This window comes from Rutilus rutilus (genome assembly GCF_951802725.1).
Source record: "Rutilus rutilus genome assembly, chromosome: 17".
NCBI classification, from domain to species: Eukaryota; Metazoa; Chordata; class Actinopteri; order Cypriniformes; family Leuciscidae; genus Rutilus; species Rutilus rutilus.
The window spans coordinates 24,569,010-24,582,354 of NC_140230.1; the positions used below are offsets into that span (position 1 = coordinate 24,569,010).

General features: G+C 43.4%; 1 protein-coding gene across 1 annotated transcript; it reads left to right on the forward strand.

The window, feature by feature from the left end:
* The first annotated feature begins 137 nt into the window (after positions 1–137).
* Positions 138–6,126, forward strand: prpf31 (PRP31 pre-mRNA processing factor 31 homolog (yeast)). Its single transcript, XM_084385220.1, has 14 exons — positions 138–275; positions 382–591; positions 683–743; positions 827–910; positions 1,019–1,116; positions 1,262–1,368; positions 2,773–2,942; positions 3,182–3,339; positions 3,416–3,505; positions 4,280–4,407; positions 4,539–4,611; positions 4,732–4,860; positions 5,424–5,522; positions 5,685–6,126. Exons 2-14 carry the CDS (start codon positions 382–384, stop codon positions 5,802–5,804), a joined length of 1,527 nt encoding a protein of 508 aa, XP_084241346.1. The 5' UTR covers positions 138–275; the 3' UTR covers positions 5,805–6,126.
* The last annotated feature ends 7,219 nt before the right edge of the window (positions 6,127–13,345 follow it).

Here is a 13,345-nt window from a genome sequence, read left to right on the forward strand (position 1 = left end):
ATATTTATGTAAAATATTTATATTATATTTATTCCTTTCATTTAAAAAAAAAAAGCTACATTTTCTAAGATTTTCAGGGTCTATTTGATACCTTAATCGTGGAAAATGCCATAAAAGCGTTCCTTAACACATTTCCCAGAAGCCTTTGCTGTAAAACATGTGACGCATTTAACCTGCGACTTCAGCGCGTTGTTTGGTGTTGTGCGTTAGTAAGTCGTTGCATGTTAGCTCATAATCTTGTTTCTTAAAGTGAGAAGAGGGGACGCTCTGAAAATGTAAGTTGGAGCTCATTTGACCCTGAAAGTTATTATAAAGACCTCGTTCATTAAAAACTAGTGTTTATTATCATAATTGGTGTTTATTTTCTCGCTTTATTCGTAGATGTCTTTGGCAGACGAGCTGCTTGCCGACTTGGAGGAGGCAAGAGAAGAAGAGGACGGGCAGTACCCCGGTGAAGAAGAGGGTGAGAGTGATGGGGAACCCAGCGAGAGACAAACTGGAGGTCTGGAGGACATACCCGAGGAGATGGAGGTGGATTACAGTGGGACGGAGAGTGTCACATCCATAGCAAAACTAAGACACAGCAAGCCAGTGAGTTTTTGTGTTTAATCATCTTTATCTATAACTGGATTCTCGCTTAAGCGGTACACTAACTTAATGCAAACTTCTTGACTTTCCTCAGTTCGCTGAAATCATGGAAAAAGTCGGTCAATATGTTGGAAATCAAAAAAAGAATTCGGAAGGTAAGCAACGTCCTTCTACTTTACGAAACGTGCCTAATATTGATATTGATTTGACATATTTAACGTCTTTCCATTCTCTTCAGTATCTGGACCTGTCGAAGCAGACCCAGAGTACAGACTCATTGTCTCCGCCAACAATCTGACCGTGGAAATAGATAATGAACTTAGTGAGTTTACTATTTTTAATCTGCAATATCTTCCTTTAATGTTAAATTACAGGATTCGTAACAATTTTCCAGCACGATAACACCGCTTCCTCTTTATTTTCTCCCCAGATATTATTCACAAGTTTGTTCGTGACAAGTACTCCAAAAGGTTTCCTGAACTGGAGTCCCTGGTGCCAAATGCACTAGATTATATCAGAACTGTTAAGGTAGAAACCTGTTAGTCTCAAGCATTTGTTCATGCAAAAAAAAAAAGCCATCATATTAGTTATGTCCTCTGATCTGTGTTTTGCCTTTAAATCTGAGTTCACGTGTGTGTTATAACAATAAGTTCATGTGTTTGTGTGTGTTCAGGAGCTGGGCAACAATCTAGAGAAGTGCAAAAACAACGAGACCCTCCAGCAGATCTTGACCAATGCTACTATCATGGTGGTCAGTGTCACTGCCTCAACCACACAAGGGTGAGTGGATAGATTGATTCAGTATGATTAGAGGAAGATAATACAATTATTATTTTTTATTTATTTATTTTTATTGTAGATATTTGCTAACGTTTAAAAGCTGGGGTAAGAATTTTTTTTTCTTAAGCACCAATCAGCATAGCTGAAGGATCTTGTGACACTGAAGACTACTGAAAATTCAGCTTTGCCATCACAGGAATAAATTTCATCTTAAAGGGGCCATGAAGTGGCTTTTAAAAAAAAAATGTATATTGTTGTCTGAGGTCAACTTATGACGTTCGCTTGGTTTTTACATTAAAAAACATCAAAATGAATAAGTAATAGGCTCTTTTCTACCCTGGTTTTGAGCCTAGCTCCTGAAACGCTTGGTTTTTATGGGCGTGCCACATTGAAGACTTGGAAGTAAACGCCCACTGCTATGATTGGATAAGTTTTGCATATTATAATGAGGTTCATGTAATGTGCGAGTCCGTGGGCAGGGCTAAACAGGCAGTGTTGATCTTCTGCGGAGGCGGTGTTTGATACCTTTTGTCATAGATCCCCACTTTGAAAACCTGTCGTTCGCTGTGCCTGGTGTCAATAAAAGCTTTTACTGGACTAACAGGGAAGTTTTCAGTTCTGAAACTTACAGGATATTCTTATAGTATGATGACCTCTTATGTCAAAAGCTCAAGGAAAATTTGATTTCTCAGTTCATCACGCCTTTAAAATACAAATTCAAATAGAAGTTACTTTACAATTATTTCATAATATTACTGTTTTACTGTATTTTGATCAAATAATTGCAGCCATAAGCATTGCAATATTTATTTACTATATATATTAATATTACTAATATAAATTTTTCTTGACAATTAGCAAAACAAATTTGAAAGGGGAAGAATCATAATGACTTTGTCTGAGGTTTGTGGTAGAACGAAAGAAAGAAATTGATTAATAACATTTTCTTTGTAATTATTTTAAAATTAAAGTACAAAAAAAACAAGATTTATTTTTTTTAGATTGTATATTCATTCTTTAAATATGACTGTAAAAGGTTTTTGACCAATTCATAAGTTTTATTTCAAATTTTGCATTGACATTTTTCTTGGCACTTTTCTTGTGCAGTAAGCGATTTCCGAGAGAAACTGTTGATATTTGAAATCAGCCTAAACAAACACACCCCTCCCTTCATTGCTCCGCTACCAAGCATGCAATGCAAAAGTTTGTCTCTTTCATCATAGCTAAAGTGAAGCAAAATCATACTTTGCGAAAAAGAAAGCGAAGATGCCAAGTAAATAATTGCAGCCATGATAAGCATCAGAGACTTCTTTCAAGAACATTTAAAAAAAATGATCAACCCCAAACCTTTGATAGGTAGTGTAATTTTGCTAATTTTCGGATTAAAATATTGGATGTTTGCAGAACGATGCTTGGTGATGATGAGCTCCAGCGATTGGAGGAAGCGTGTGACATGGCCCTTGAGCTCAACCAATCAAAACACAGGATCTATGAATATGTGGAATCCAGGATGTCATTTATTGCTCCAAATCTTTCCATTATTGTTGGAGCTTCAACTGCTGCCAAAATCATGGGTGAGAACAAGAGGTTGGAGGCTGCTGAATAAAGTGCATAGTTCACCCAAAAATAACAATTGTCATTACATGTTGTTCTAAACCTTCTTGGACAAAGAAAGTTAATTGTAAAGAATGTTATTTTAGTTTTTTGGGGGGAGAACTATTCATTTAAGATGCTTATGCTTGATCGCAATCAATGTACCGCTTTTCATCCCTTCTATTTCTGATCTGTTTCTGGCCACATGCACTCATTACAGGTGTTGCTGGTGGGCTGACTAACCTGTCCAAGATGCCTGCGTGTAATCTGATGTTGCTGGGAGCCCAGCGGAGGACACTGTCTGGATTCAGCAGCACGTCCCTGCTGCCCCACACAGGCTACATCTACCACTGTGATGTAGTGCAGTCTCTGCCTCCAGTGAGCATCAACCTTTTTGCTTTCACTTAATTATTTTTCATTTCTTTTATTTGATTCCATTTTTCTATGTTTCCAGGATCTGAGGAGAAAAGCAGCTCGTCTGGTTGCAGCTAAATGCACTCTGGCTTCTCGTGTGGACAGTTTTCACGAGAGTACTGTTGGCAAGGTCAGCGATCGCATCAGTAGCCACGTTTTATATGGAAATCATTACGATTGTTGAATCCGAACATAGTGTTTGCATGAATGCTAAATAAAGTGATCGGGTTGATGTGCACAGAGATTCCTACTGTTGTCGCATACTAACCATCCTCCTTTTCTTTATTTTAAAAAGCAGACTTAACATTTAGCCATTTCAGGTCCTAATTAGGAGACAACGAGCACACAAAGCTTTTTGCCATGATACTTGTATTAGTCAAGCAGTAAAAACTCCCTTTCCCAAAACAAGGTGTCTGCAGATGAGAGTCCAAAGCAAGCGCTTGTGGTACAACGTTGTCCTGCACTACTTCACCAATGAGGGGAATTTTAGATTGACAAGACAGTCATTTACTATATTCAACAACAACATCAGCTCATTCTGTGCGTAATGCACCCTTAGGCCATATTTACATTGCACATGCGCAGTTTCGTTTTTCAATCCGATCAAGTGTTTACATGAATTATTGAACGGATCAGAACAGGTTTATCCCACCCCTTTCAAACTGATTGGAATTTCAATCAGTTTGGGCATTTTTGTTCCGATTTAGGTCTTTACATGGAGCATTTTCATTCGGATTGGACTTTTAAGCTGATTGTAATCAGAATGTAAAAGCACGTATTGTCTGCATCACTGTACAGTTAACTCATGTCAGATGTTAAAGTTAGACCATCTTTGCTGTAAGAAAATGTTTAGAAGTACTATATTACCTTCTCTTGATTAACTTGTGTGTTTGTTTGTGTGCAGGTTGGCTATGATCTGAAGGAAGAGATCGAGCGAAAGTTTGATAAATGGCAGGAGCCCCCTCCAGTCAAGCAGGTGAAGCCTCTTCCAGCTCCCCTGGATGGACAGAGGAAGAAGAGAGGAGGAAGAAGGTGAGGGTCATAACGGGTGGGAATGATGGGTCCCTGTGGTGCCAAGAAAATGTGATTTCATAAAAAAAAAATTCTCAGAGGAACATTGAGATTTTGCATTGCAATATTTTTCTGTTTTTACATTCGCTCAGGTATCGTAAAATGAAAGAGAGGCTGGGTCTGACAGAAATCAGGAAACATGCCAACAGAATGACATTTGCAGAGGTTAGTTGATTTCTGTCAATATTGGTCCATTAGTATTTTGGATTTGTATTAATAACTGTTAATTAATCCATGAAATTTCAAAACGGTTTATTACAAACTTTCTGTCTCTCTGCCTGTAAGATCGAGGATGATGCTTATCAGGAGGATCTGGGCTTCAGTCTCGGTCAGCTGGGAAAGTCTGGCAGTGGCAGGGTCAGGCAAGCTCAGGTCAATGACTCCACCAAGGCCAGAATATCCAAATCCTTACAGGTATGTCTGCTTACTGTAACATAAATCTCAAAATTGTAAGAAATAAATTCTAATTCAAAAGTCATTTTTTTTTAATGTAACTTAAAATCTTAAATGTATTTCTATACACTACCGTTCAAAAATTTGGGGCCAGTAAGATTTAAAAAATAATAATTTAATTAAAAGACTTTATTTGATCAAAAATACAGTAAAAACGCTGAATTCAATTTTACTGTCACATGATCCTTCAGAAATCATTCTGATATGCTGATTTGGTGCTCAAGAAACTTTTATTATTGTTATCAATGTTGAAAACAGTTGTGCTGCATGATATTTTTGTGGAAACTGTAAAAAAAATTTCATTGTTCTTTGATGAATAGAAAGTTCAAAAGAACAGCATTTATTTGAAATATAGCTCTTTTGTAACATAAAATTGTTTGCTGTCTCTTTCCATCAATTTAATGTCCTTGCTAAAGAAAAATATTGATGTCTTTTAAAAACTGACCCCAGAATTTTGAACATTATTTTTTTCCAGTTGTTTAATGCGTTCGATACATTTATTTGTAAATGTTTTGTTTTTGCAGCGGACACTGCAAAAGCAGAGCATGACGTACGGTGGCAAGTCCACTGTCAGAGACCGATCATCTGGAACCAGCTCAAGTGTGGCCTTCACTCCTTTACAGGTACACAAACACGTGGGAATCACACGTCTAGAAGTTGTTACATCCTTCGCATTTAAATTGTTCTCGCACAGAGTTGCAGTTTCCGTGTTGTTCACTTGCTGAAACACTGACGGACAGCTGTGGTTTGGTTGATTGATCTGTTCGCTGTCTGCTGTCTCTCAGGGGCTCGAGATTGTGAACCCGCAGGCTGCAGAAAAGAAGGTGGGTGAAGCCAATCAGAAATATTTCTCCAACATGGCAGAGTTCCTCAAAATCAAGCGTGAGAAGGAGGACAAGGTGTGAGGCTGTGCATTAGACGGAGGAAACCACAAATATCGACAGCCGAGGACGGATTCACACTTCAACCGCTAATTTATACCCCGACACCACACCCACTCAGGACAGCACAAGGACATGTGACTGGAGATCTTTCTGTGCAGAGGATATGAAGAGCAACATGTTCTGGTGTACATTTAGATTTTTGTTCATTTATCTTTTTTTAATGTGTACAAAGGAATTGTGAGCTGTAAATAAATCACAAAAGTAAATGCAAGTTGTTTTAAGCATTTTTTTTTTTTGTCTTTGGCCAACATTTTGATTAAATAAAGTTGCTCATCTAGTTGTACCAACATTGTCACTAGTCCTTTTTCATTTTAGTTCAAAGCCAGCTGGGTTTTTTTTTTTTTTTTTGTGTGTGTGCGATGCATTTTCTTTCCCTGAGGAAACTTGTATTACATATAAAATGGTTTGAAACGCTTCCCAAGAGAATTTCATTTAGTTTAGTATGTTTGCATAAAACAGGCTTGAATATGCAAGCGTTTCAATCTCTTTCCTATTAGAGGAGACCCGTCTTCCCCATGTACATTTCTGCAATCACATAACGTTTTGGTATGTCATGAATTAATATCTGAATACTTAATTTTCAAAATAAATGTTTAATGTCAAAAGGCTCTGTCAATTTTTTGTAATGCAAGTAAATGCTGGGTGTACAAGTAGTTTAAACTAACAAAATTGTATATTGAAAGAAATTCTGGTGTCACATTTATCTTAAGCGACCTGTCAATCCTGTTATGTAACATTTCATGTTTATGAAATACATTTGAATTTAGTTACATTTTCAGTGTCAACTCTTACATAATAGTAGACCAACACAATGTCATTTGAAAAATGTCTTGTTTTTATGTGAGAAGCGCATTTGAGATGAGTTGACTGGAAGTGGTGCTCTACTAATTTTTGAATATGAAAAAATGTAAATAATCATGATTTTTTTTTTTGCTTTATTAACATCTCTTATTAGTCATTAGCCTGTCGCGATAGTCAATATCGACTTATCGCACAATAAATGTTAATGAGCGCGATCATTTTTGGTGCCGCGATATATTGCGGCTGAACATTTTTTATAATTAAAAATAATGATTATTCATTTTTACATAAAATTGAATGTCACCAACATTTTAGTCGATCTTGTCTGCTCTCTCGAAAGCTGACGGAGGCGGGGCTCAGGCAGCGTCTCCACACACACACAGAGCGGACAGAACACCGACAGGTGAAGAGAAGGCGTAAACCTTAAAGTGTTCTGTTCCGTGACATCTACAGCCAGTTAGGAAGAACAAGTCCAAATGGACTTGGTTTCAAAGCCGCAATCTTCAGCTCCGGTGTCGTGCCGAATTTCGACCCCTGCCGAATTATTATTACCCCCCTAGTATTGGTAGGTTAGGATTAGTTGTGGGGGAGGGGTTAGGATTAGGGGTCTTCCAGACCAGACAGTTATCTGTTATAGGTGCCTTTTCCAGACAGTGCAAATATAAACGTGACAGCTCGAAATGGCACACACTCACGGATAGCGTAAATATCGCTATATGGCCAAAGAGATGCAGCCATTAAACACGGTTGAAAAATATGCTGCTAACTTTTGACAAACGGTACGAATTGCCAAAAGAAAACGTAGGCTACATCTCCCAAACTGCCATTCCATCCTTGTACAATAAAGTAAAAGACGACATTCTGAAGGAGATAATAAGACATCTCCTTTTACTCTGCCACTACAGATCTGTAATGTGGTCAAGCTCAAATATAACGCCTTATATGAGCTTGACCATAAACTACATAGGCATAACTGCTGAATGGACTCTGCAGTCAGTATAACTGCAGACAACCGTGCTAACATTGTGGCTGCAGTACGTAATCTTCCAGTAGCAGTTTTAACATTAAGTGACATGACATCTGATGCACAGAAGCCAATGGCACATGTCACTATACGTATTGGCACATCCGGTGGCACATCCGGTCTTCATTGGCATGTGCCAGTGGATTGGCATGTGTCACTGACATTATTGGCATGTGACATCGCGACACACTGACATGACACCGAGTAGCGGAACATGTCACCGTGTTGCGACCACAGATCTATATAATGTCATTCTATATAGATCAGTGGTTGCGACACCTCCAGTCGTGACTGACAGATTAATGGAACACAGCCTACTGACATAATTGTGGCACAAAATCCTAAATAAATAGCCTAATTTTGTGATATTTAAAATATCAATTAAACGAATTAAAGTGCATTAATATTTTTTCAAACGTGTGGTTTGTGTCACGTCTGTATTTGATTGGTATGTGCCACTGTTTTGTAATACCAGTGCTACTTTATGTTGTTTATCTCGCAAAGTCACAAACTGCCCATTCTAGGAAAGACACGAAATAAATCTATCATTTGTCACTACGAATAACGTATTCGCGTCCGTTACTGTAAACCTTTATTTTTGCGTGATGCTGCACAGACGTACGCCAGTAGGTGTCAGTATAAGTGAGTGTACAGCGCAAGATTCTCATCTGTGGCTTTTATGTATGTTGTAGGCTACACATTAACTTAGCGATGTTATAAATCATATTTTTTGACAGCATAAAGCAAATTGTTATGCAAGTGGCATATGACGCAATCCATTGGCACATCTCACGTTTTAGTGACACATGCCAATATCCACTGGCACATGCCAGTTGGCCTGTGTCACTAAAACGTACTCGGTTACTAACGTAACCTCGGTTCTCTCTAGAGACGTCCGTAGAGTGAAACAAAGAGCTGCTCTGTCTGTCTGAAAACAGACGTGCGAGACACGTAAGCCCTTAATGCCCTGACCGGACAAAGGAAGCTGGCGTCCTTTTCCTCGTTAGAGACCGGCAGGGCAGACAGGGAAATCACCTGAGCCCTGAACGGTGTGTTGAGGGATTTAGGAACGTACCCGTGCCTCGGTTTGAGTATGACTTTCGAGTCATTTGGCCCAAACTCCATACATGTCGCGCTCACTGAGAGCGCTTGTAAGTCCCCTATGCGCTTTACTGAAGCGAGAGCCAGAAGAAACACTGTTTTGAAAGACAAGTGTTTGATATCTATTGAAAAGCATAGAGCGGGCAGCGGGGCCAGACGTTAATCTGTAAAGGTTTCGGGATGTGATGCCTCCCTGGCGATTTATGTATGCTACCACTGACATGTTGTCCGAGCGGACCAAGACGTGGTGCCCTGCTATTCGGGGACGAAAGCGCCTCAGCGCGTTGTCGACTGCCATCATTTCCAGGCAGTTTATGTGCAGAAGCTTTTCCCGTTCTGACCACTGGCCGAAGAACGGTCTGCCCTCGAGCAGCGCTCCCCATCCCGATGTGGAGGCATCCGTAGACACCACCTTCACACTCGAGGAAGTCCCCAGGCTTACACCTGACTGGTACCAGTCGGTCGCTCTCCAAGGTATCAGTGCTGAGATGCATTTTTGATCGACCTTGAGGCGAAAAAGACCGGAAGTCCACGCTCGGCGCGGTACTCGTGCTTGTAGCCAGAACTGCAGCGGGCGCATGCGAAGCAGACCCAGCTGAAGAACTGCTGATGCTGCGGCCATGAGACCCAGCATCCTTTGAAACTTTTTGAGCGGGACTAATAGCTCCGCGGCGGAAGGTTTCCGTCATGCGCTGAATAACCAGTCTGTGCTGCGGCGACAGTCACGCTGTCATGGACAGCGAGTCCAGTTCTGTGCCCAGAAAAGATATTCTCTGACTGGGAGACAGTGAACTTTTCGCCCAATTGACTTCGAGACCCAGATTCTCGAGATGCTCGAGTAAAATGGTTCTGTGTTCTATGAGCTCTGAGTGTGACTGAGCTAGAACCAGCCAATCGTCCAAGTAGTTCAAAACTCGCATTCCCCGAAGTTTCAGGGGAGCGAGGGCTGCGTCCATTCACATCGTGAATGTACGGGGTGCTAGGGACAGGCCAAACGGTAGGACTGTGTATTGATATGCCTGGCCCTCGAAGGCGAATCTCAAAAATCGCCTGTGACGTGACGCTATTTGTATTTGGAAATAAGCGTCTTTCAGATCTATTGACACAAACCAGTCCCCCTGGCGAACATGCGAGAGGATTTTCTTGGTCGTGAGCATTCTGAACCGTTCGGCGTCGAGCGAACTGTAGCGAATAGCCTCTTTCTATAATGTTTAGCACCCATTCTGATACCCCGGGAAGCTTTGCCCACGCATTTGCATGGATAGCTAGGGGTTGAATGAAATCTGGGCTCTGACCGTGACATAGTGGCGGTCGGAGAGCTTTGGTATGCTGTAATATAGACACCGCACTTGCAGCGTTCGAGGCGGGGGGTGCGCTGATAACAGCGGGCAGTCCGCCCGCGCTCGACTCTCTCACGGTGGGTAGCTGAGAGATGGCGAGCGGGAGGAAAACCGTAGGATTCGTCATGTCTGTGAGTGAATGTGGGCGCGAGACAGCGGGCACATTTGCACTGAAAACACCGTCGGTCTGAGCCGACTGTATGTGTGTTGGTTTCGTTTTTACAGAAACCGAGAGACATGCAGTGTGTAGTGTTTGTGGGCACTGGGACGTGGGCACGTTCACTACATTTAGTGCGCAATCGACATGAGTCGATTTTATGTGCGTGAGCCCTGTGGGGCGGGCTGTGTCTGTGTGTAGGAATGCATGGGCACTGGGCAGTGGGCATTTTTACTACAGTCATAACACCATCGGCCGTGGCCGGAACAACAGAAAATATACTCTTTATGGGATTTATCTGGGTCGCCGTAAAAACGGCGTTTGTGTGCAGGCAAGCGGGCAGTGTAACCGACTTGTTTACTGCAGAATACACTGGAACAGTCGCATGTAATGGAACTGAACGAGCGAGAAGTTTTGGTGGAAGTCCGGCCGTAGCGGGACTTGAACACCGTCGCTTTCCTAGGCGGGCTAGGAAGACTTTGAGGCCTCGGGCTTTATCTCAATCTTCGGCCGGGGCCCACGCAGAGGGGGGCGACGGCCGGCAGAGCGAGAGCGCGGTCTCGGGTCCCGGGCCTGTCGACGCTGTGAGGCGGTGGCAGGGGGCAGAGGCTGCGGCTGCGAGCTGCGAGCAGACGGCTGCTTAGAGCGGCCCGTTGCGGAGCTAGAGCGCTTCGGCAGAAAGTGCTTCATGGCCTGCGACGTCTTTTGTACCTCAGCGAATCTGTCCGCGAAATCTTTGACGGACGATCCAAAGAGGCCAGCAGAAGAGATGGGGGCGTCGAGGAACGCAGAGCGCTCCGAGTCCGGCATCTCAGAGAGCGTCAGCCAAAGGTGTCTCTCAGCAACGGTGAGAGAGGCCATGTTCCGCCCTATGGCCTGTGCAGCGGATTTTGTAGCGCGGAGTGCGAGATCAGTAGCACTCCTCAGATCCGGCACGCTGATAGCTTCCACGCCTTCCTCGTCCAGTTTTCGGAGAAGGTTGGCCTGGAAATTTCTGGAGTGTGGCCATAGTGTGCAGCGCTGAAGCGGCCTGTCCAGCGGCGTATAAGCGCGACTGTGCAGGGCTGATGTAGCGCGGCAGGCTTTTGATGGTAGCGCCGTCTTAGCGCGCCGTCCAGCAGAAGGCGGGCAAAGATGGGCTGCTACTGCCTCTTCCACCAGAGGAAGAGCGAGGTATCCTCTGCCTTTAGCACCGTCCACCACGGAGAATGCTGCTGAGGCAGAAGTACGTAACCTGGCCGAGAAGGGGGCGCTCCAAGACTTTGCGAGTTCTTCATGAAGCTCAGGAAGAAACGGGGCGGGTTCTGAAGGCGTCGAAACGCGGTCCCCCTGCAGGAAACAACCATCCAGCCGGTTGCGTGCAGGCTCGTTGGGCGCTGACCACTCGAGGCCGAGGCTCTCTGTGGCCTGTGTGAGCAGACGCGTCAGCTCAGCCAGGATAGAACAGCTGTCCTCCTCGATAACTACCGCTTCTTCTTCGTCATCTCCAGCGGAAGCGCCGGCCAACGGCGGCCACTGTCCGGGGGTGAGAGACTCAGGCGAAGCAGGCGGCGAAGCTGGCGGGCGAACCGGCGAGCTTTTCTCGGTGGGAGGAGGCTCAGGGACCCGCTGAGCACGGCGCTTTTTACGGCGCAGCATCACAGCGGGGAGTGCAGTCTCGTGGAAGACTGCCAGGCGAGTCCTCAGAGTCGCCATCGGCAGTAGCTCGCAGGAACGGCAGCTGAAGGCGGCGCTGCCAGCGACTCCAGATGCAAGGCTCGTCCCGGTGAAAGGCTTTCTCAACGGCGCGGCTTCTTCTCTCAGGATCCAGCGATGCGTGAGCTCCGCTGAAGAGATGAAAAATCAGTGAGCCAGCCTCTCGAAGCTACATTTATAGCCCTAGGCCACGCCCGTCTCGGCGGGACGTGACGTATTAGGCGCGAAGCGCCCCCATTGGAGCTGACGTCACGATAGGGCCTTGTCGATTGGCTGCTGCAGTTGCCGCAGGTCTCGCCTGTGTCTGCATGCTGCCACAACGCGTTTTACATTATTTCAAAATTAAGGATAATTTTTGGCTTCAGTATCTCGCGGAAAAGAGATTTTCCCCTAGCGTAAGACTTACGCAGTACGAGAACTCGTAAGAGAACTGACATGTCTCTTTATGTTGTGGCAGCTCCTGTAGTGACACCTGCAGCTGTCTGCCGGAGTATAATGTAGATTATGTAACATATGCACATAGTTAATTTGTACATTTTATTTATTGAATAATTCCAAAAAATTATTTTTGAAATGTTAAAGATAGCCTACTGATCAAGGACCGAACGTTTGTTGAATTTTTAAAATGCACTGAGCACTTTTTTGCACTTGTATAAATAAAGAATATTGCTAGTAGCTCGGTATACTCCTTTTCAGATACATAGCCTAACAAACAAATGATTTTTAATAATAAATTTTTTTACACTTTTTGGTACTTGAAATATTAAAGCCACAGATGAGAATCTTGCGCTGGCCAGTGTTACACACTTATACTGACACCTACTGGCGTGCGTCTGTGCAGCATCACGCAAAAATAAAGGTTTACAGTAACGGACGCGACTGTTAATACGTTATTCGTAGTGACAAATGCAGTAGCAGTTTTAACATTAAGTGACATGACATCTGATGCACAGAAGCCAATGGCTCAATTGCTTTGGACACAACAACCTCCATTTGGCTGTTTCCCATGGACTGGACAGTGACAAGGATCACACAGCGTGTGCCATGGGACTTCTTATAGTCCCATATAGTTCCTACTTCCATAGGAATCTTGTCAACCTGAGCTGGCTAAAGAAGAGAGACCTGAGGAATGGGCAGTTTGTGACTTTGCGAGATAAACAACATAAAATAGCACTGGTATTACAAAACTGGCACTGGCACATGCCAATGAAGACCGGATGTGCCACCGGATGTGCCAATACGTATAGTGACATGTGCCATTGGCTTCTGTGCGTCAGATGTCATGTCACTTAATGTTAATACCGCCTCTCCTAATCTTGGCTGGCCATGGCTCAATTGCTTTGGACACAACCTCCATTTGGCTGTTTCCCATGGACTGGACAGT

Excerpts from the sequence above, each read along its gene's own strand:
- prpf31 (XM_084385220.1), top strand. The coding sequence starts at position 382 with ATGTCTTTGGCAGACGAGCTGCTTGCCGACTTGGAGGAGGCAAGAGAA. Across the intron at positions 744-826 it reads TCAAAAAAAGAATTCGGAAG|TATCTGGACCTGTCGAAGCA; the intron begins GTAAGCAACGTC and ends CATTCTCTTCAG. Across the intron at positions 5,523-5,684 it reads TGGCCTTCACTCCTTTACAG|GGGCTCGAGATTGTGAACCC; the intron begins GTACACAAACAC and ends GCTGTCTCTCAG.